This window comes from Drosophila takahashii, chromosome 2L (genome assembly GCF_030179915.1).
Source record: "Drosophila takahashii strain IR98-3 E-12201 chromosome 2L, DtakHiC1v2, whole genome shotgun sequence".
NCBI classification, from domain to species: Eukaryota; Metazoa; Arthropoda; class Insecta; order Diptera; family Drosophilidae; genus Drosophila; species Drosophila takahashii.
In genome coordinates this window covers 16,780,069-16,803,318 of record NC_091678.1, presented here as the reverse complement: position 1 = coordinate 16,803,318, position 23,250 = coordinate 16,780,069, and the positions used below count along the sequence as shown (strand labels likewise).

General features: G+C 41.4%; 5 protein-coding genes across 6 annotated transcripts; all 5 read right to left on the bottom strand.

Annotated features, from left to right (window-relative positions):
- Positions 1-304: 304 nt before the first annotated feature.
- baf (barrier to autointegration factor) lies at positions 305-970 on the bottom strand. Its single transcript, XM_017157740.3, has 2 exons — positions 739-970; positions 305-657 (listed from the first exon to the last, which is right to left on the bottom strand). The coding sequence occupies exons 1-2, from the start codon at positions 862-864 to the stop codon at positions 511-513; spliced, it is 273 nt and encodes a 90-aa protein (XP_017013229.1). The 5' UTR covers positions 865-970; the 3' UTR covers positions 305-510.
- A 1,575-nt stretch (positions 971-2,545) lies between these two features.
- Positions 2,546-7,589, bottom strand: LOC108068258 (annulin-like). The gene is made up of 4 exons (XM_044394985.1): positions 7,532-7,589; positions 5,001-6,955; positions 4,830-4,942; positions 2,546-2,645 (listed from the first exon to the last, which is right to left on the bottom strand). Exons 1-4 carry the CDS (start codon positions 7,587-7,589, stop codon positions 2,546-2,548), a joined length of 2,226 nt encoding a protein of 741 aa, XP_044250920.1.
- A 767-nt stretch (positions 7,590-8,356) lies between these two features.
- Positions 8,357-10,696, bottom strand: LOC108068259 (annulin-like). Its single transcript, XM_017157721.2, has 3 exons — positions 10,606-10,696; positions 8,574-10,540; positions 8,357-8,515 (listed from the first exon to the last, which is right to left on the bottom strand). The coding sequence occupies exons 1-3, from the start codon at positions 10,694-10,696 to the stop codon at positions 8,357-8,359; spliced, it is 2,217 nt and encodes a 738-aa protein (XP_017013210.2).
- A 1,288-nt stretch (positions 10,697-11,984) lies between these two features.
- On the bottom strand, positions 11,985-14,754 carry LOC108068272 (annulin-like). Its single transcript, XM_017157737.3, has 3 exons — positions 14,601-14,754; positions 12,321-14,287; positions 11,985-12,253 (listed from the first exon to the last, which is right to left on the bottom strand). The coding sequence occupies exons 1-3, from the start codon at positions 14,662-14,664 to the stop codon at positions 12,029-12,031; spliced, it is 2,256 nt and encodes a 751-aa protein (XP_017013226.2). The 5' UTR covers positions 14,665-14,754; the 3' UTR covers positions 11,985-12,028.
- Positions 14,755-15,539: 785 nt separating this feature from the next.
- Positions 15,540-21,841, bottom strand: Tg (Transglutaminase). 2 transcript variants are annotated; one of them, XM_017157812.3, is made up of 3 exons: positions 21,389-21,841; positions 16,016-17,982; positions 15,540-15,876 (listed from the first exon to the last, which is right to left on the bottom strand). In XM_017157812.3, exons 1-3 carry the CDS (start codon positions 21,525-21,527, stop codon positions 15,652-15,654), a joined length of 2,331 nt encoding a protein of 776 aa, XP_017013301.2. In that variant the 5' UTR covers positions 21,528-21,841; the 3' UTR covers positions 15,540-15,651. The 2 variants fall into 2 exon arrangements, with proteins under 2 accessions (XP_017013301.2, XP_017013302.2); XM_017157813.3 differs by lacking the exon at positions 21,389-21,841 and adding an exon at positions 19,992-20,302.
- Between the last annotated feature and the right edge of the window lie 1,409 nt (positions 21,842-23,250).

Below are 23,250 nucleotides of genomic sequence, written 5' to 3'. Positions count from 1 at the left end.
ATTAATTCTTTCAACATGATTATTATACGCTACCTTTTCTTGATACATAGCTGCTGGCTTATATTGAGCGTTCTTTATCGGTCAAATTCCTTACAATTGTTCGCCTTTTTTATCTGTATGTTCTTACGACGTAGGAATGCATTGTCGTTTAGCAGAAGACACAGTATCACTTACTTAACTATCAGTAGTCAAGTAAATCAAAATAAAGCCGATGTTCCGGCGAGAGGGCGACTATGTCACATCCTGCTGTTCAATTAAAACCCTTTATACCTACTGTACTTCCTCAGAAAACCACCGCCCCGCGTTGGATGTTTTACATGGCTGTACATTTATTTCGGATGGACATTAAATTACATATTAACTACAAACTAACAGTGATATGAACATGAATACGACAAATGCTTAGCTTAGGGATTGGCCCACTTAGCTTGACGGGGAACATAGGTTATTTGTCTGTGCCGTGAGCATATGCCTTTTGATCGAAACACTCGGATTCCGCGATCACATCCCTTACAAGAACTCCTCGCACCAGTCATTCAGGCAGTTGTAGCAATCGGACGCCTGCTTGGAGCTCGCGTGGCACACCTCCTTCATCCAGTCCTTGAACAGCTCCTCGTCCTTCTTCAGCACCAGGTACTGGCCCAAAACAGTGTATGCCTGCGGTGTTGAAAGAATATAATTATAAACACTCCGCATTGTTTATTTGCGCACATGGCGTCATCGTATTTACACACGCACCTTGTCGAATCCAGCTTCCGTCAAGCGTCCGCCGAGGGTTTCGCCGATTCCGGCCAGCTCCGTCACCGACTTGTTGCCCATCGGCTCCGCCACAAAGTTCCTGTATTTTTGCGAAGTGCCCGACATATTTGCTGTTTGTTTCCTTTGTGCGCGTTGCGAAATTCCAGTGCAAAATTTCAATGACAAAAAATTCGCGGCGTTTCTAAAAGTGACGTACTAACAATGTGACCGTTACGACCATCTCAATAAAATACCGCAAATGCTTAGACATACCAATATTATTTAGACACATACCGCAACATGTAAAATACAGCAAAGACTCAAACCAGTTACCAGAATGCAAAAAAAAACTGTTCACTTCTGCCAACGAAAAAAATGTTTTCATGTTGATCATTTCAATGTTTTCAAAAAAAATGATCAAATTTATTTTTAAATTAGGAAATTTAATATATAAATAAATATAACGAAGGTATAGCCAAACTACCGAACCTCTATTTATGTCAAATGCCTTGCGGTGGTCACGATTCCGGGTGAACGGCTTATCCGAATTCAAAAATGTAAAAAAATTTAGTTAGTTTTAAATTAATAAATGTATTAATTAATGTGTTTAAGTGGATGAACCACAAATTCAGACGGTCTTATACGTAAATACATGATTTATTTACAAAAAAAAAAACATTAAAAACACTTTTTTAAAGATTTTTTTAATGATTTCCTATATTGAGAATAAAAATAGGAAACAAATATTTACCCTTTGAACTTCCTAAAATAGTTACTCATATATTAGTAATTTCATTTTTTATTTTTAAAGTTAAATTTTAAAAATAAGATCATTAGTCACTAAATGGTAATTAAAATGGGAAATGAAGAAACCCATAAATAAATTTAAATATACGGTTGCATATAAAATATTCCGAAAGACATAGATTGCTCCAGTTGGCAATCAATGCACCTGTGATTAGTATGCACCAACTGGGCTTAACCCAATTTACCAGCGCCGCGCTTTGGACATCCAGCTGAGCGTGAGTGATAAGAACCTCCCAACCGAAGCTTCAACATGGGAAGTAGTCCGTCCGAAACTCCAGTCTTGATTGACACCTAGCCCTGTTCTAGCTTATCACCCGCTATAAAATCCACGATTTCGAGCCCCGTGGCACAGTGAAGTCTAATTTGCCGCCAAGATGTTGGCGCTTTGCTGGCTCTGCGGCTTGGCCCTTAATTGGATGATGGGTGAGTTACGGGGAATCGGATATACACGAGTATCTGGCTTTGTCTCCATCGACTTCGCGGCTGACCGAGATTCGCGCACACACATCGCATTGATGCTGAGTAATTAAAACGCTCCAGGCCAAGAATTAATTGCTGGGTCGAAACCGGTTTCGAGGATTACTAATGCGTCAGCCGCCTTAATGAGCTTGGATCTGGAAGCTGGGAGCTCTGATCTTGGGTCTTGGGTCATCGTCGGAGTCCGGCGTCCGATCAGTCGAAGATCGTCGTTTAGCTGGTCAAGATGTCCTCGAATGCGCTGGCCTGCATCTGCAATGTGATAAATCCTTGTCGCAACGAGGTCTCCACCACATTTGTGGTTGTTCAGTGGCTCATCACCGGCTTCGCCGCCCTCGCCCAGGTGGTTCGACCCGTGCTACTCCTCTGTAAAGCGGATTGAAATCAATATAGTTTTATTACTAATCCCGGAATCCACACCTTCTCTTTCAGTTGGCATTCGTGGTGAGGTGGCTCTGAACCAGGAGGATTACAACAAGACCTGGATTTATATGCCCAATGGCCAGGGTAAGCCGGAGGTGGCCTATTTGGTGGAACCGCCGCCCGAAAATCGCATCAATCTCCCCCAGCTCATCAAGTTTGAACTATATGGAAGGTGGGTAAACACATATTTATACCCGTTACTCGTAGAGTAAAAGGGTATACTAGATTCGTGCAAAAGTATGTAACAGCTAGAAGGAAGCGTTTCCGACCCCATAAAGTATATATATTCTTGATCAGGGTCACTAGCCGAGTCGATCTAGCCATGTCCGTCTGTCCGTCTGTCTGTCTGTCCGTCTGCCCGTCTGTATGAACGCTGAGATCTCAGAAACTACAAAAGCTAGAAGGTTGAGATTTCCCCCACATATTCTTTGGCTTCCTACGCAGCGCAAGTTTATTTTAGCCGAGCGCCACGCCCCCTCTAACGCCCACAATCGCCCACTAACGATTTTAAAATGGGTCCTGCGCCCACATCTTTAAAGATTTCCGAAAAGTATAAATGCAATTTTGTTGTGTATATTTATACCTATCGAAATGTAGAAGACATTTTTTAAATCGGACCATTCATTAAAAAGTTATACGCAATCAAAAATTATATATCTATCTCCCTCGCACTCCCTTTAGCTGAGTTACGATTATTAGTCGGGACACCAACCCGACACAGCGTTCGCACTCCCTTTAGCTGAGTGACGGGTATTAGATAGTCGGGACAACAACCCGACTATAGCGTTCTCTCTTGTTTATATTATTTAATTTAAATTTGGGTTTCTTAATAACAAAATGCTTAATTTTTAAACATTATATCAATCATTTAAAAATATTAAAAAAAAAAAAATAAAAAAATATAACGTCCAATTTTGGTAAATATTTTCTGATAAAAAAATTACTCTTCAAAGAAAAAATATCTATACAACTTAAATAAAACTTCTAGGTTTTTTAAATTTTATCTTTTTTTTTGCAATTTTAGTCCACTTCTTTGCAGTGAGTCCAGTTCTAGCGCAGATTTTATATTATTTAATTTAACTTCGGTTTTCTTAATAACAAAATGCTTAATTTTGAAAAACTTTTAATTTTATTTCAATCATTTAAAAATATTAAAAAAAAATACAAAAATATAACATCTGATTTTGGTGAATATTTGCTGATAAAAAAATAATTCTATACAACTTAAATAAAATCCCTAGGTTTTTTAAAATTTATCTTTTTTTATAATAATGCAATTTCATTCCACCTCTTTGCAGTGAGTCCAGTTCTAGCGCAGATTTCTGGATAGATGACAACAACTTTGAGTTTCCGCAACGCCACAAGCGAGACACCTGGCAGGAGATGGCCGAAAAGTTTAATCCCGACCTGGACACAAAGATCCTAGTGCACGGCTGGAAGTCCAGCACCATGAGCAACTCGATCCAGTCGATACGCGGGGCCTACATCGAACGTGGTCAAGTCAATGTCTTTGCCATCAACTGGAAGGATCAGGCGGATAATATCTACTACCTGACCCCGGCTCGATATACGGTGCAGGTGGGCAGGGCGGTGGCCAAGCTGATTGATCTGCTGGTGGAGGAGAAGGATGCGGATCCGAATAGGATCCACCTCATTGGCCACAGCCTGGGCGCCCACATAATGGGCTATGCAGGATCGTACACCAAATACAGAGTTAATCGTATAACGGGCCTGGATCCTGCGCGTCCCGCTTTCGAGGATTGCATAGGCCCCGAGAATCACCTGGACGATACGGACGCCAACTTTGTGGATGTTATTCACAGTTGTGCTGGTTACTTGGGATTCAGAAAGCCGATAGGTATGGTGGATTTTTATCCAAATGGCGGAGGACCACCGCAGCCTGGTTGCAAGGAGCTTTCACAGATTTTCAGTGAGTATTCAAAGTGGTAAGCTTCGTTTGAATTTATGTAACTATTGCTACCATTCCTAGCTGGTTGCAGTCATGGACGCTCGTACGAATATTATGCAGAATCCATTAACTCCCCAAAAGGTTTTTATGGTACTCCCTGCTCTGGACTAGATGAACTCAAGGGCAAGAACTGTACAGGCGGCAAAATACTGATGGGTGATCCCGTTCCCCGAGATGCTCGGGGGATATTCTTCGTAAAAACGGCCAACAAACCGAGCTATGCCTTGGGAATCGATGATATCTGGAGCAACTAACCATTCTTCTTTTATAGAATAGAAATAATCAATCATGAATATTTATTATTAATATTATTACAAGAAATACAATATGCAACTGAAGTTGATTCGGGGAAGTGGATCTTCCAATCTGCCTTTGCAGTTTCTAAGAGCGAACATCATATTCCTCGCTGCCAAACACATCCTCTAGCTCTTCGGAGTCGAACCGCACCACAATTGTGCCACGCCTGGCATACCGAGGAGTGTATTCAAAGGAGGCTCTTGCCTCGCCACCCACTGGGGTTTCGCCAACCTGTAAGAAGCAAAATGTTTATGAGTTTTTTCTTTACTTTCTATCTGTGGCAACCCACCTTGAACTTGAGAGGCTTCTCGATGCCCGGTCCCTCCACGATAAACATACCCTTGGTCAAGGGAATGGGCAGCGGATTCTCGAGGCTCATGGTCACATCCATCATTCTCCTCTCTCCCTCCTCTTCCTCCACCTCTTCCAACTGGATCATAATAGTTGGTTTGCGAAGCGAAAGATTATCCTCGTCGTAGCAATCGAGGTCGGTTCCCTCTACCGTGGCGGTTGCGGAAATGCGGAAGGATGCATTTGAGGACATCATGTCGAAATACTCATCAAAGGTGACCTCCATGCTAGCGTAGTCGCTGCCATCGGGCTGTAGTTCCAGGTCGTACTCAATGGTCTTGACTTCCTCTGCATCCCTTCCGTTGTACAGAATGGCATCGCATTGGATTATACCACTTACCACGTAAGAACGACTTTCACTCCTATTGGTAATCTTAAGCTGCACACTGAAGTCCTTTCCGATCGTAACCTCGTGGTCTAGTTCCAATTCCAACTGAATGTCGTTGACCTGCTTATTGAGATAGAGCTTACTAAAGTTGTGACGGGTTTGCTCGAGGGCCTTCATCATGGTGCTCCTTTCTCTCATGGTATTCTCGGCATATTTGTAGCTATCGGTAACGTCTTCCCTTTTCCATTCCAGAACAGCCTTTGTGCTAATATTTTTACCTACGCTCTGGGTATCCCACGAGAGGAGCTTCTTTGGTTTTCCGTCACCATAGGAGCGCCAAGTGAGGATATCCGCATTCACCTCAGCAAAGACAAATGGGGTATCAAAAGGCGTTTGGATCTCACCATTTTTTACAGCCGAAACGGGTGCGGGACCCAGTCGATACATTTCATCGGATTTCTCCTGCGGAGTGCCATCCACCACCTGCCACCCATCGAAGTTACCATACTGACCCTCTCCCAAATCCGGTCGCTGCATCCACAGTTCGTTCCACACATGAAAGTTCCAAATGGAGTCTTTATGGTCCAATTTCTTGTTGTTCTTGTCCACGAAAATATCCATGGTCAAAGAGGAATCGGAATCATGGGCAGGAGAGAAGCAGGTGATGATCCTAGCCGGAATTCCCAGACTCCTGGCGATGGTAGCCAGGACACCGCCGAAAACCCAGCACTGGGCATACTTCACCGGTTTTTTGGTTTCGTAAAATTCTCGAAGGATTTCAGTTGAACCGGTCCACTTCGTTGGAGGAACCCCATCCGGGAAATGCTTGGCCCACTTTCCCACCAGGATTCCTTCTTCATCATTCTGGTTTACCAGAGCGGACAAGGCACGAGCAACTTTTACGGGATCACCTCTGAAGGCAGGTTTGACCTTACCCACAGTTCCCAAGACCTTCAAGCTGCACTCCAGCACGTCACGTTCATATTGTCCGACTTTCCAAGGCATGGAAGATAGGCTTTTGTAGGATCCCGTCCAAATAAGAGTTGTATCGTTTAACACATACTCCTTGCGTTGGTCACGATCCTCCAGATAGACCTGGTCATCCGGACACCAGGGATTGAAGAGCACATAAATGGGCAGTGTAAGGGGATAACTATCTCCTAGCTCGGTGTCGATGTCCAGTTTCCACACCGTCACAGGACAGTTGGATGGCGGTTTAATCAGCACGGTGAGCACTTGACCATCATACGATTTAATGCCTGCGCCCCATTCCGTCGGTTCCCCCAAATCATCTATGGTATCATTGGGGGATAGAACATTGAGGGTTCTGTTTCCCGCGCTCGGCTTGATAGCATCCGCCACAGTGAATGTGAAGTTGATGTTATCCTGGCTGGGGTCGTAGTCTCGGTTGAAATGGATCTGTACCTCGAAGGGATCTCCTCTCCTCACGATGAGCGCTTCCTCTTCAAACGCCGCATTGAAATATTTTGTGTGATGCCTAACATGATTGTCCTCCAGGCAGAGATCTACTTCCAGAATGCTTAACTCCTCTGAGCTTGAGTCATCTGTTAATTCAAAAACGAAGTGTTAATAAATTCCCGACAAAAATTTTAGTGAATCTTAGAACTCGAGTATCTATCTATAAGGCATCTTATAAGTTTTCAGCTTCCTTTTCAAAAATTAACATTTTAACATTGCAGAAATAGTTAGTTAAAATAAAATTAAATTATTTAAAGATTTTCTTCCTTAGTTAAAATAATTTCAAATTCAATCCAGCAGTTTAATATGGATTGTATTAAAATTTACTTTACTATGTTTAATTTAAATGTGTAATAAAAAACTTTGAATTCAATATGCTGAAATTAATTTTAAATTTTTCATTGCATTTCAGTGTAGATTTATTTTAGCACTTAGTGCACTGACTCAACGATTTTAATCAAACAAACTACAAGCTACTCAATAGGGGACACTTTCATTGAGCCTATCCAAACCAGTTGTATAATTTAAATTTAAACTGAAAAATGTATAAGAGAAAGCATCAAGTGACTAATAATTTAATTTTCACGGGTATTTACATATGTGATGCTTAACTTTTAAAATGTCAGAAGTGGATTATCCTCTTTTAAACTTCTTAGACATACCTTCATGATCTGATGAAGATCGAGTGCGGAGGTAAGGACGCGACAAACTATTCCACATTTTATTCTTATGGGAAGTAAGCAATAGCGACACAATTAAACAAAGAAGATTTTAAGCTGGAACCACTCGAAGCTAACACCACGAAGCTGTGATCACCACTAATATTTGAGGAAACTCGTGGTGGACTTATATTTATACTACTTATCTTAAGAACAATGGTTATAATGTTAAAAAAATAACATTACTAATATTCGTCGGAAATGATTGATGACTTATGGAATACTTATCGTTCAAAAAAAATTATATTTTTAAGAAAATACTTATCACCAGAGAAAATAACTTTTTTTTAAGCATCATGCAAGCAAATTATCACAAATGTTTTATTTATTTTAAGACAAATATCTTTTAACCCAACAAAATTTTTTAAGGATATATATGTAGTTCTGTGAATAATTTATATCCGTAGTTACTTCAAAAGCGCAGTCACTCGAATACCGTGTATTATTAGGGTTAGTAAAGTTGATTTTTTGCTATAATCGAAGAAGAGCGAACTATTGTAGGATTGACTGTCTGAATCTAAGTAATTATATACGTGTTATAATCACCTTTATGTAAACCGATGCCTTACAACCGAGAATATTTTTAAAATCTTAAACAAATCTTAAATCCGAGCTGTGCCTTGGAAACCTACAATATCTGAATAAACTAACCATTTTTCCTCTATAAAATATCAATAATGAATATTTATTATTAATATTGATACATGAAATACAATGCAACTGAAGTAAATTGAGGCTAGTGGATCTTCGATTGTTCTTGTACAGATTCTACGACATTGTAAGAGGCAAAACATCATAGTTTTTGTAGCCATCCACATCCTCTAGCTCCTCGGAGTTGAATTTGACCACCATTACGCCATGTGCAGCATAGGGCGGAGTGTATTTGAAGGTTGCTATTGCTTTGCCACCCACTGGGGTTTCGCCAACCTGTAAAAAGCAAAATGTTTTTAAGTTTATTGGTCACTTTTTATCGATGTCAACTCACCTTGAATTTGAGAGGCTGCTCGATGCCCGGTCCCTCCACGATAAACATACAATTGGTCAAGGGAATGGGCAGCGGATTCTCGAGACTCATGGTCACATCCATCTCTTTTTTGGCCACAATTGGAGCCTCTCCCAACTGGAGCTCAATGGTCGGTTTGCGCACCCGAAAATCTTCCTGGGTGTAGTGATCGAAGTCGGTTCCCTTTACCTTGGCGGATGCGGAAATGCGGAAGGATGCCTTGGATGACATAATTTTAAAGTACTCCTCAAAGCTGACCTTCATGCGAACTAAGTCGCTGCCCTTGGGCTGCAATTCCATTTCGAAGCCCATGGTCTTGACCTTCTCTGCTCCCCTTCCATTGTACAGAACGCCATCGCATCGGATTATACCTTTTACTAAGTGAGGGCGACTTTCGCTTCTATTGGTCATCTTAAGCAGCACACTGAAGTCCTCTCCGATCGAAACCTCGTGGTTTAGTTCCATTTCCAACACAATATCATTGAACTCGTTATTTAGATAGAGCTTGCTAAAGGTGTGACGGGTTTGCTCGAGGGCCTTCATCATGGTGCTCCTTTCCTTCGAGGAAAGCTCAGTGTATTTGTAGTTGTCGGTGACGTCTTCCCTTTCCCATTTCAAAACAGCCTTTGTACTAATATTTTTACCTACGCTCTGGGTATCCCACGCGAGGAGCTTCAGCGGCTTTCCGGTGCCCTTGAAGCGCCAATAGAGAATATCCGCATTCACCTCAGCAAAAACAAATGGAATATCGAAGGGTGTATTGATTTCTCCATTTTTTACAGCCGAAACGGGTGCGGGACCCAAGCGATACATTTTATCGGAGGTCTCCTGGGGAGTGGCATCCGCCACCTGCCATCCATCAAAGTTACCATACTGACCCTCTCCCAAATCCGGTCGCTGCATCCACAGTTCGTTCCACACATGAAAGTTCCAAATGGAGTCTCGGTAGTCCACTTCCTTATTGTCCTCGTCCACGTATTTATCCAAAGTTAAAGATGATTCGGTATCATGAGCGGAGGAGAAGCAAGTGATGATCCTAGTCGGAATTCCCAGACTCCTGGCAATGGTAGCCAGGACACCGGCGAAAACCCAACACTGTCCATACTTCACCGGCTTTTTGGTTTTGTAAAATTCCTGAAGGATCTCCGTTGAACCCGTCCACTTCAAGGGTGAAACCCCATCCGTGATTTGCGAGAGATCCTTTCTCCAGTCTCCCCACAGGATGCCTTGGTCATCGTTAGAGTTTACCACAGCGGACAAGGCGCGGGCCACTTTCACTGGATCACCTCTGAAAGCAGGTTTGATCTTTCCCACAGATCCCAGAACCTTCAAGCTGCACTCCAGGACGTGACGCTCATATTGTCCGATTTTCCAAGCCGCTGGGTGCGCGTTGTTGTGGGATCCCCTCCAAATGAGAGTTGTATCGTACAGCACGTACTCCTTGCGCTGGTCACGATCCTCCAGATAGACCTGGTCATCCTGACACCAGGGATTGAAGAGCACATAGATGGGCAGTGGGAGGGGGTAGCTCTTTGATCTACCTCCTAGCTTAGTGTCGATGTCCAGTTTCCACACTGTCACTGGACAGGTGGATGGCGGCTTGATCACCACGGTGAGCACTTGACCTTCATGCGATTCAATGCCTGCTCCCCATTCCTTCGGTTCCCCCAAATCATCAATGGTATCATGGGGCAAGAGAACATTGAGGGTTCCGTTTCCAGGACTCGGTTTGATGTCATCCGCCACCGTCAATACGAAGCTGAGGGAATCCTTGCTGGGGCTATAATCTCGGTCGAAATGGATCTGCAGCTTGAAGGGATCTCCCCTCCTCACAATCAGGGCTTCCTTTTCAACTGCCGTATTGAAGTAACTCGTGTGATGCTCAACATGGTTGTCCTCCAAGCAGGGATCTACTTTCAGAACCTTTAGCACTTCCGAACTTGAGTCATCTGTTAAGTCAAAAACGAAATATGATTTGTTAAACGATATTCTCTTTGTAACTACACGCACATACCTTCATGATCTGACGAAGGTCGAGTGCTGTGGTAAGGATGCGCATTTCGGGGCTGAGAACTCGGCCACCAATTATTCATCCAACTAGGCATTTTAAGCTTATAGGAGGTAATAGAATTGTATTAAGATGCGAAAACCACAAAGCTTTGATCACTACTAGCATTTAAGAAAACTGGTGGGGCTTTTATACTTATGCTTCTTATCTAATGAATAATGATCATATTATTGGAACTCATACATTACTAATATTTGGGGAAATGCTTCCTGATGACCTATGAAATAATAATTTGTCATTCCTAGAAAAAAGGGCTTCTAAGCGTCATGAAAACTAATTACTAGGAATATTTCGTGAAAGTTTGTTTAATAATGATCTTTGAACCCATATATATAAAATATAACTAACATATACATATGTTAGTTGAGCAATACTAAGAATTGCCTTTCTTTTAATATTTGTAATATAGATAACAGAATGATTTATGTAAAAAACAGTAAACTAATTGCTTGATTAATACCTATGTATCATCTTTGAAAGCCCTTTTTAACCGTCATGAAAACTTATTATTATGAATGTTTCGGGAAAGTATGTATGATAATTATCTTGTAACACAACAAAACGAGCAATGCTACAAAAATCCTATTTTGTTTTGTAATATTTTTCTTTAGGTAAAAAAAATGAGATCTCTTTCGAATACCGTTTAGAATTGGTAACGTTGTTTTCTCGCTTTAAGGGAAGAAGAGACATCAGACGTACCATCGCAATAACGTGTTTCAATCACCTTTATGGAGATCTATACATTAGATGAATCTGCATCTGCGGTTTGCAGCGTTCCATTCAGCGGGTATAGGGATAGGCTCTGAAAGTTGAACTGGTAGTCAAGAAAGTCACTTCTATTGAAGCCGCGGGCAAAAGCCTTCGTTTTTTTTTCATATCTTAAAAACGAATAGTGGTTTCAAAGTCAGCCCTAGCACGTATTTTAAAGTTAATCGAAATCTTTACTTTGAGCCTAGTGCCAAAAGAAAATAAGTCCTGGAAGATGGTTTTTTTCACCTGCAAAGCGTACGAACGTCGCGTGCGACAGCAGAGAATTGCCCATATACTTTATAAGTCCGAATAACTAATCTAAAAACATCCTTTAGTTAATTAAAAATTTGATATTTGACAGTCTTATTTTTATGCTTAAGGGAAAAGAATTCTTTAAAAAATAGATATTTTAGCATTCGAATAACTCCTCCAAAAACTTTTCCATGTTTCCCAACTGTGAAATAAACAAACTTAAGATTGACTACGGTAAAACCATTGCTATGTCTTTGAATTATAAAAAATCTATACGTGTACGCTGTACGTAATGGTAATTTATTTATTAATTTGTGATCGATTTTTTATGCATAATAAAAATAAACCATTGTACATAAAGGTTATTTTAGGCTATAACATCGGTTTGTCTGCGGATGATGTTGCTCCTCCGATGGTTTCCGTTGGGTTGCAGCAGATCCTCTGGTCGGGGCTCAATTTCGTAGTGCTTGTAGCCATCCACATCATCCAATTCTTTGGAGGTGAACTTGGCTACCATTGTGCCACGCCCCGCATAGGGCGGAGTGTACTTAAAGCTGACTCCAACGGCGGAGCCCACTGCAATATCATCCATCTGTAAAGAGCAAGAAAATATTTTTTATTTGGGTTTTTGGCCCAAAACTATAAATCTATGTACCAACCTCGAACTTCAGAGGCTTCTCAAGGCCCGGTCCCTCCACGATAAACACACCCTCGTGCAAGGTAATGGGAAGTGGATTGACCAGGGTGCAGCTCACATCCATCTCATTTTTGGCTACGATGCCAGTCCTTCCCATATTGATATTAATGTCCGGCTTGCGCACTCGGAAGTCATCCTGGGCATAGTAATCGTAGTCGGTGTCCTTAACCTTGGCTGCTGCGGAGATCTGGAAGGCGGCCTGCGAGGATAGCTTATCGAAGTACTCCTCAAAAATGACCTCCATGCGAACGAAGTCGCTACTCTTGGGCTGCAGTTCCAATTCGAAGCCCAGGGTCTTGACCTCCACGGCACCCACTCCGGTGTAGAGAACGGCATCGCAACTGATTTGACCCGTGGCCAAGTGGGTGCGACTGTCGCTCTTGTTGGTCACCTTTAGGACCACACTGAAGCTTTCCCCGATCTTGATGTCGTCCTTCAGCTCCATATCGAACTCAATCTCGTTGAAATTGTCGTTCAGATAGTACCGACTAAAGGCGTGACGGGATTGCTTGAGGGCCTTGAGCATAGTGCTTCTTTCTTCCTCGGAACGCTCTGCATGTTTGTAGGTATCAGTGAGGTCCTCTCTTTCCCATTTCAGGACCGCCTTGGTGCTGATCAGATGGCCTATGGCCAGGGTGTCCTTCCTGAGTAGCTTCAGCGGTTGACTGGGGCCATTGTAGCGCCAGTAGAGCTTATCCGCATTCACCTCCGCGAAGACAAAGCCACCATCGAAAGAACTGAGGATGTCACCGTTTTTCACAGCCAAAACAGATGTAGGACCCACTCGGTACATATCATCGGAGGCCTCCTGCGGAGTGGCATCCACCACCTGCCAGCCATCGTAGGTTCCAAACTGACCCACTCCCAAGTCCGGTCGCTGCATCCACAGTTCGTTCCACACATGATAGTCCCTTATTGAATCCACAGACTCAGCGTACATTTTTTTGTTATTCTGGTCTAAAAACACATCTACTGTCAAAGAGCCTTCGGAATCATAAGCAGCGGAGAAGCAGGTGACGATCCTAGTCGGTATTCCCAGACTCCTGGCAATAGTGGCCAGGACACCGCTATACACCCAACACTGAGCATACTTCACTGGCTTTTCGGTTTTGTAGAACTGCTGCAGGATCTCCGTCGAACCGGTCCACTTAAAAGGTGCGACACCGTCCGAAAAGTCGTTCGAGCATTTGCCCACTACTATACCATCGTTGTTCACTGAGTTCACCAAGGCCGATAAAGCCCGAGCCACTCGAATGGGATCACCTCTAAAGGCTGGAGGTATCCTGCCCACAGTTCCCAGGACCTTCAAGCTGCACTCGAGCACATGACGTTCAAATTGTCCGATTTTCCAAGCCGAAGGACGTGGGTTGTTGCAAGATCCCCTCCAAATGAGCGTTGTATCGTGCATCACGTACTCCTTGCGCTGGTCACGATCCTTAAGATAAACCCGGTCATCCGGACACCAGGGATTGAAGAGCACATAGATGGGAAGTGGGAGGGGATAGCTCCTTGATCCATCGCCCAGAAGCTTGGTGTCGATGTCCAGTTTCCACACCGCCACAGGACAGTTGGATGGCGGTTTGATTAGCACGGTGAGCACTTGACCTTCATTGGATTCAATGCCAGCCCACCATTCCAAAGGGTCCCCTAGATAATCAGTGCCATCATGGAGGGCCACAGCACTCAGGGTCCCCTTTCCAGAAGTCGGTTTGGATTCATCGGCCACGGTGAAAATGAAGCTGATGGCATCTTTGCTGGGATTGAAGTCACGATCGAAATGGATCTTTAGCCTGAAAGGCTCTCCCCTTCTCACGATCAGTGCTTCCTTGGCAGCCGCCGTATAAAAGTGACTTGTGTGGTGTTCATCGTGGTTGTCCTCTAGGCAGAGATCTAATTCTAGAACCCGCAGAACAGCTGATTTGGTGGAATCTGTCAAATCGGATACAGAATTTTATTAGTGGTTTAATCCTGTAATCGTGGTAGTAATTTAATGTAGAGTATAAGAGAATATGGTTTTGTATTATAAACTTTTTAAGTGAATCCTAAAGGGGTTTAAAAAGTATCCATATATATAAAAACTTGTCAAAAATACAAAAGTTAAAAAAAAAAACTAAAGAAAATAAAAAAAAATACAGTCAAAGCAACGTATTTTCCGATTTATATAATTCACATATATTTGAAGTGTGTCTATTTTTTTGAGTTTATAGAATTGATATTTGTTCCTTTGTACATTTAAATATACCTTCCAAATCTGTTGATGGTCTAGTACTGAGGAATGGGTTTCTTCTTGGCTGCTGAGAATTCATTTTAAGCCAAAATTAATTCTTTCTTAAAAATATAACTTAAAAGGCTTTACTTCCAAATAATTTTAAAGGAAACCGTTCGTTGCTTTTCGATGTGAACGTCTCGAAACTGAGAACTCAACTACTTTTCTTACTCTCAACGATGATGATTTATGAGTAAGGGATAGTGTCCCTTAAAAACAACAATGAATAATACTTGTGATAGATGCCCTCAAAATATTTTCATCAACATTTTTGAAATGTTTTTTTCTAAAGAAAATACATAATTAGTTAAATATTGCTTTAGAAAGATAATGTTGATAACATTTAGTTTCATAAAATTATAATATTTTAGGTGAAGGTTAAATAACATCTAAAGAACTTTAATAATTAAATATTTTGGAAATGGGTGATGTTCGTAACCAATGTTATCCGCAGCACTCAAAAAATCATTTAGTTAAGGCAGTCCAGGCGCCTAGTTGCACCCGCTGCAGATTATAATTGCTGATCAGCATATTCTTTTCAGTGTCAATGCTTTGATTCGACGTCCCACTGACTCACCGTGCAAATCGACGTCATCGCATTCTGCAGGGTCAGCCAAGCTAATTACTCAAATTGTTATCATAACCGAAGTTCACTGAACTACTGCAGAATATAACTCATTCCACTTTACATTAAAATGTTATCCAAGTGGTATAAACGCATTTATCTAGTTAAGATAAATTAGACGTCGATTCACCTTATAACGCGGTTCTACTTTTTACCTCCGGGAATAGGGCTTCTAATGACATCCTGACTGACAGAACAAAGGTACAAACTCAACATCAAGTGTCTCTCTGTCTCAACTAGCAGCTAACCATCCTTAGCTCACCTCGTTAGCTGATTAAAAATATCATCTATTTATCTTTTTAGTTTAAATATCAAAACATTAATATGTATCATTATTACAATTTACAACATATCACTTAACCTACGAAATACAAAAGGAAATTCATTGCAACTAGGGTTAGTTTAGGCTACAACATCGGTGCGTCTGCGGATGATGTTGCTCCTCCGGTGGCTTCCATTGGGCTGCAGCAGATCCTCCGGTCGGGGCTCAATTTCGTAATGCTTATAGCCATCCACATCGTCCAGTTCCTTGGAGGTAAACTTGGCCAGCATTGTGCCACGCCCCGCATAGGGCGGAGTGTATTTGAAGGTTGCGGCGGCAGTGCCATTCACTGGAATTTCGGCGATCTGCAAGAGGATAAGGAGAAGGTTTTTATTATTAAAATACTTTCATAACCATATAAAGCCAGCAGAAATAGTGGGTTTATATTAGATTGGATATATTATTGTTAGTTAGATAATCTTTAATTAGTCTATATAAACCCACCTTAAACTTCAGAGGCTGCTCAATGCCCGGTCCTTCCACTGTGAACACTCCCTTGTGCAGAGGAATGGGCAGCGGATTCTCTAGGCGCAGAATAACATCCAGCTCCTTCTGGGCCACGATTGCAGCGTCTCCCAACTGGAACTTAATATCCGGCTTGCGCACTCGGAAGTCATCCTGGGCATAGTAATCGTAGTCGGTGTCCTTAACCTTGGCGGCTGCGGAGATCTGGAAGGCGGCCTGCGAGGATAGCTTGTCGAAGTACTCCTCGAAGATGACCTCCATGCGAACGAAGTCACTGCTCTTGGGCTGCAGTTCCAGTTCGAAGCCCAAGGTCTTGACCTCCACTGCACCCACTCCGGTATAGAGAACGGCATCGCAACTGATTTGACCCGTGGCCAAGTGGGTGCGACTGTCGCTCTTGTTGGTCACCTTTAGGACCACACTGAAGCTCTCCCCGATCTTGATGTCGTCCTTTAGCTCCATGTCGAACTCTATCTCGTTAAAATTGTCGTTCAGGTAGTACCGACTAAAGGCGTGACGGGATTGTTTGAGGGCCTTGAGCATAGTGCTTCTTTCTTCCTCGGAACGCTCCGCATGCTTGTAGGTATCCGTAAGGTCCTCTCTTTCCCATTTTAAGACCGCCTTTGTGCTGATTAAATGGCCTATAGCCAGGGTGTCCTTCCTGAGGAGCTTCAGCGGTTGACTGGGGCCATTGTAGCGCCAGTAGAGCTTATCCGCATTAACCTCCGCGAAGACAAAGCCACCATCGAAGGGTCTTAGGATGTCGCCGTTCTTCACCGCCGAAACAGATGCAGGACCCACTCGGTACATATCATCGGAGGCTTCCTGCGGAGTGGCATCCACCACCTGCCAGCCATCGTAGGTTCCAAACTGACCCACTCCCAAGTCCGGTCGCTGCATCCACAGTTCGTTCCACACATGGTAGTTCCAAATCGAGTCCGTGGTCTCCGCATCCAACTTCTTGTTGTCCGCGTCGATGAATACATCCACGGTCAAGGAGGCTTGGGTATCGTGAGCGGAGGAGTAACATGTGATGATTCTAGCCGGTATTCCCAGACTCCTGGCAATGGTGGCCAGGACACCGCTGAAATTCCAGCACTGAGCGAACTTCACCGACTTTTGGGTCTTGTGGAATTGCTGAAGGATCTCCACGGAACCTGTCCACTTTGTGGGTGCAACACCGCCGGAGAAATCTTCCGACCAATTGCCCAGTAGGACACCATCGTCGTCCACCGAGTTCACCAGAGCGGACAAAGCCCGAGCCACTCTCACGGGATCACCTCTATAGGCGGGTGGAATTCTGCCCACAGTTCCCAGGACCTTCAAGCTGCACTCGAGCACATGACGTTCGAATTGTCCGATTTTCCAAACCGAAGGTCGCAGCCTGTTGTAGGATCCCCTCCAAATGAGAGTGGTATCGTGCATCACGTACTCCTTGCGCTGATCGCGATCCTCCAGATAGACCTGGTCATCCGGACACCAGGGATTGAAGAGCACATAGATGGGCAGTGGGAGGGGATAGCTCCTCGATCCGTCTCCCAGGAGCTTAGTGTCGATGTCCAATTTCCACTCTGTTACAGGACAGGTCGAAGGTGGCTTTATCAGCACGGTGAGTATTTGACCTTCATGCGATTCGATGCCAGCCCCCCATTCCAGAGTGTCCCCCAGATAGTCGATGCCATCATGGGGCACCAGGGCATTGAGGGTTCCGTGTCCCGGACTCGGTTTGGTGTCATCCGCCACCGTGAAGATGAAGCTGATGGCATCCTTGCTGGGACTGTAGTCCCTGTTGAAGTGGATCTTTAGCCGGAAGGGCTCTCCTCTCCGAACAATCAGGGCTTCCTTGGCAGCCGCCGCATAGAAGTGACTCGTGTGGTGCTCATCGTGGTTGTCCTCCAGGCAGAGATCGACTCTCATCACTCCCAGCACAGCTGAACTGGCGGCATCTGTTAATTTAAAAACAAAATTTTGGTTACCAACTATATACAGTAGTTCAAATTTGACTGAGATCTTTCTATTTAAAAAATCATAAAAAGTACAAGGAACAAGATTTTGAAATTTTGTTTTTTGCAGTTACTATTAATTTTGCTTGGGGAAAAACTTTGCATCAAAACATTTATTTTTAAAGCCCCAGTGAAAAAACTTTAAAATTTGACTTTCACAAAAAATTGTCTAATTTTCTAACTTTTCAAAGGGTGCTTAATGGGCAAAGAATATTTTTGTGTCATTTAAACGGAATTGAAGTGCTCTTTCTATAGGTGCCAAAATGTTTTTATTATACATTTATTAATATTTATTTATTAATATTTTAAGTGGTCTGTGAAAATTAGTAATTTTTTTTAAAAGCCTATATTTACCCCATTGAATTAATAAATATCCCAAATACTTTTCGAATATTCTCTTCGTAAGTAATAATTAGTATTTTGACAGGGTCTGAATAAAATCTGTCAGCAATTAGTTGCCGCTTTCAAAAGATCTTTTTGCGTAGCTTTGTTTTTCCTGTGGCAGACGATGATATCATAAAGCAAATGTGCTGCCAGTTGTATTCCCCAAAGCTGCAGCATCAAATTGACTAATCGCCTTTGGCCATAAACATAACAAACTTGTGCCACAATGGCCAAAAGATCAATGCCAGGCCAATTAATTTTCGTAGTGGACAATCAAAGTGACGCCAACGCACCAATAGCACTAACAAAAAAAAAACATATAAATAAAATAGGAAAACAAAATTTAGCAAAAATAAAAGCCATATGTTTTGTGAAAATAATGTCTACCCAACTAAAAAATTAAAAAAAAGTTTTAAAGGTTCATCAAACCAGAAAAGAAATTAATGTTTTAAATATTTGGTTGATATAATAGAATAACAGTACCTACTAATTATGCCAAAATATATTCCTTTCTTTTAGGTAGAGGTAAAAGTTCAAGAAAACAATTTTTTTATAAGTGAAACTCAATTTATTGGGGTCACTTAGGGTCCCATTGCTGAACACAAAAATAGATTTCTTTGATTGCTTCTTCCAAACATCATAAGATTTCGTTCTGTATAAATAATAATAGCTCTTTAGAAGTAATCGCTTTTAGTGATAAAGCATATTAGTCAAACAGGAATTACTTGCAATTATGATTTATGGGGCCATATGTTTCCACATGGCTGAACTGGTCACCCTTTCTGCTTCGCTTTCATCTTCTATCAAACACAAAAATAGAAAATCTTCTCAGATAGAAAATTTTCAATTGCAATATGCATAAGTAAATAAATCGATCAGCTCAAATTTTTGTTGAGTATTGAAAGTGAGGATATTTGTGTTGCTATGTGTTAATATATTACTCAAAGTAGTGAATAGTAGAACCGCCCAAAACGTGTCAAATCACCAAACACGCGAATTCCGAAACGGAAATAGGAATACGCAAAACAAAAGCACACAAAATGAAGTCATAGACCAATAACAAACAATATGTGAAAAATTATATAAAATACCAAAGTAGCTTTAAGCAACATGTGTCACTCAAAGATTGTTATTCTTGATATCGATCTTGGTTTGATTGCATATTTTATATAAATCACTTTATCAGTCTTCCAAACATTTCACACAAAAATTCAAAAATAAAACCAGTCACAAAAAAATGCGCAAAGTGAAGTCATCTACCGTAAAAACCAAACAACTTAAAAACCAATTCAAAATAATTTGCATGAACACTTTTGAATTCGACAAGTTATTTATATATTTTCACTTGTATTTTCATTGGGGAACCCTTTTGAACCCGTCAAGCAAGCAGCTCAGGAATTTAAATGAAAACAAAACACAACGGAATGAAGTCATAGACCGAAAAAATAAATTACCAAACCAATTAAAATCAAATTTTAGTGATTCACAGATATTAATGGTGATGTTACGCTATTATAGCTATGTAATTGGTGGTTAATCCTTTTTTTGTACTAGATGTACTTAGGTACCTTCAAGATCGGCTGAAGGTCGTGTGGTGCGGAAAGGATTCACTCTTCGGGGCTGAGAATTTGGCCACCATCGCTGCAGCCAGCTGGGCGTATAATTCCGATACCAATAGCTCATTTCTGGCTTCCGGCTAATACGATTCGGTTAACAAAGAAGACCGCTCTAGGCCACAATTTATGTGTTACGGTAAGCTCGAGACGATAGCACCGGTAATAGCGACAAAAGAAGAATAAAGCTAACGGAAACTGCGCTCTAAAGATTCTTTTTACTGGACCCGCTCGTAGAACTTTCGATGTGAACACCGCAACGCTTTGAACTTAACTGATCGGAAATTGTGTGGACCTAATAGTTTCGACTGCGATGCGTATCTCTCTCTCTCAGCGAATCTCTCGCCTTCTCTCACTCTGAGTTCTGATGGGTTATTATTAATTATGGACGGGAAGCCTAGCTTCAGGGCAACTCCGATGGACCCGTTGTGGCCAAGAAACAACTACGTCATCGTTCATTGGCAACATCTTGATCGAGATGGTCATTAAGTGAGCATCGAGTGTTTGGCTCTCCAGATCGATTCTCTTGCCAAACACCCATCATCAATTTGCATTGGCAATTTAAGGCTTGCTCTTGTTAATCATTTCATTGGCTGTTTATCATTATTTATCGAATAAATTTCACATTTTTGGAGGTACAAACTGCTGTGTAAGCTCTCTGTCAGTCAGCAGGTGTTTCTTATTTTGTTTATTTTAATTCAATTTTCCAAATTGCAGGTATAAAATGAGTAATTCGAGGGGCAGAACTACACTGTGGGCAGCAAAGCTATGAGTGTTTAACACCCACGGCATCAATTTTGCATTCATAAAAGGCAATAACTATAGAACAGAATGCATAATTGTTCGAATCAGTGCCATACACTTCCAAGTAAATCAATTTTAAACGTTCGTCAGCGGAACCCAAAGATCAAATCTAATTTAATGGACGTGTAATATAAAATAAATAAATTAATAGGATTAATAAGGAACATTGAAATCGAAGGCAAACATATACATAGATCAAAGTAAAAAACTAAAATTTACAGATTATTTGATAATTATATTTCAAATAATGTTATTTGTAGGTCTACAGATTTTAAATATGTCATATATTTGTTATTGGTCGTAAAAACTTAGAATGTTGCCACAAAAATACTGCAGTTTTTGTAACAACAATAATTTGTAGACACTTAATGAATGTTAAAATTAACTATGTATATCAAAGCAAATGTATTAAGTTAAGTTTAAAAATGTGAATAAGGTTTCACGAAATTTCCTACCCACAATTACGATATTTATTATGCCGAACAGACTAATAAAGCTTCAGCACTGAATTCCAATTCGATTTAGCTTTTTTGGTTATCTTCACTCACCTGTTTCGTCTTTTTTTGGAGCGCCTGCAAAATAGTTGGCATTGACATTGCGTATACGCAGGGTTGGCTCGTCGTTTCCTTTGCCTCTGCACCATTTGCAATCGTCGCACTTTTTGCAACACGATAGCTTCTGACCCATGTCTCAAGTAAAACTACGGCCAAGAATGTATGAGGTATTATCCAAATGCAGGCGTTGGGCAAACCGGTTCGCCTGTCAATGATAAGCCGTAGTTTGTTGATTCTCCGATTGATTTTGTAGGAGTGGTATGTTTGAACTTCACTATAACCCGACGTTTGCGCTGTCCTCAGTTAACTGGCGTGTCATTTTTGGTTAAACTGCCCGCGGAATGCGAAATTGAGACAGTTTAAACTGTAACAGCTGTGATCACGTCATCGCCGTCAACGGAGGTGAATCGAAGCGGACTAGAACGCTCCAACATTCGAATGATACTGATTAGGTCTGCTCTCCGTCGAACCGCTGAGACGTCTTCCCCAAAGTGTTCACATTTTACATACCATATGCCTAGTTGACCCCAGTGTCAGCTAGTCGACGGCCTCGGGTGTCCAAAAACCAGACATGCGTGTGTAAATTGATCACTGAATCATTATTGACTTTGATTGCTACTTGTGGCGGATTCTCTGCGGTAATTGTTTGGTTCAGGTAACAAGGGTGAGCTGCTAAAGGGGTGTGGCTGACTTTAAATCTTTTTGAGTTCTGTCAACTTTGACAACAGTGAATTGCGTAAAGGTAAATTTCTTGGAAACTAAACTTCAAGCAACAAAAATATCGCACGATTGATGAGCATCTTGATGATTTTACTTATATCAGGTACCAGTATTTTTGATGATGTGCAACAGAATTTAGCAAAAACAAAATGATTTTACTTTAAATTTTTAAAAACTAGGCAAGAAACGAAAACATCTACTTCTCCTGTTAAATGAGCCGATCCCACACCACTTCTTTAGCATATATTCCTGTGAATCCTATTTTTTAGACCAAATATATATTGACTGTGAAAAAAATGAGTAAATTAAGTAAATCTTCGTAGTCGAAGACCCTCCAGCTAGCACGACAAACCCCTACAAAAGTCTTAGTTTTATAAACTAATCATCTTAAATAAATAAATATATATATTGAATTTTATGTAATAAGCACTCTGTTTAAAATTATTTTTTCGACATCCATTTTGAAACCACTTTTTAAGATTATTGTATCCTTGTCTTTTTTTTGTGATTCAATATGCCAATATAACTATATTAGGAAATGTGTAAATATTTGATCTGCGTACATTGGTTTCTGTCGAGATATTCCAACAGCTTTTGAGTAATAGTGAGTTACCTAAAACTATGCATTTCTAATATTTATGAAAATTTTAAAATATTACTTTTTTCAGTGATGATCGGACTCTTAAACATAAGTAATGACCATGGCATGACCAATAAAAGCCAGTCAACTATTTGCTTACAAAAATACTTATCATGTCTTAATCATTTCACTTTGATTTTCATTGCATCTTCAACCATTTCAAATTTTTTCCCATATTTTTGAAGGACTAAACCAGCGGTCGGCAGCGCCCTATTAAGTGAGCATAGGGTTTGGTTCTGCCGGCGCGCTGTTCGCACACGTATAACGTAGAACAGCGGACTGCACACACACATCGATGAGCTGCCCAGTGCAAATTACTCACACAAATATAAAACAAAATGTCAACGTATGTGTGTGCCGACCGCTGGACTAAACCTTAAAGGTTTTCCTGTTGTTATTCGAACCCATTCAACAAGTTTCAACAGCTGTTTGCGATTATTCGATGGAAACGCAAAAATGAGTATAAGTTCTATCGAATTTAAACTGATTAGGACGG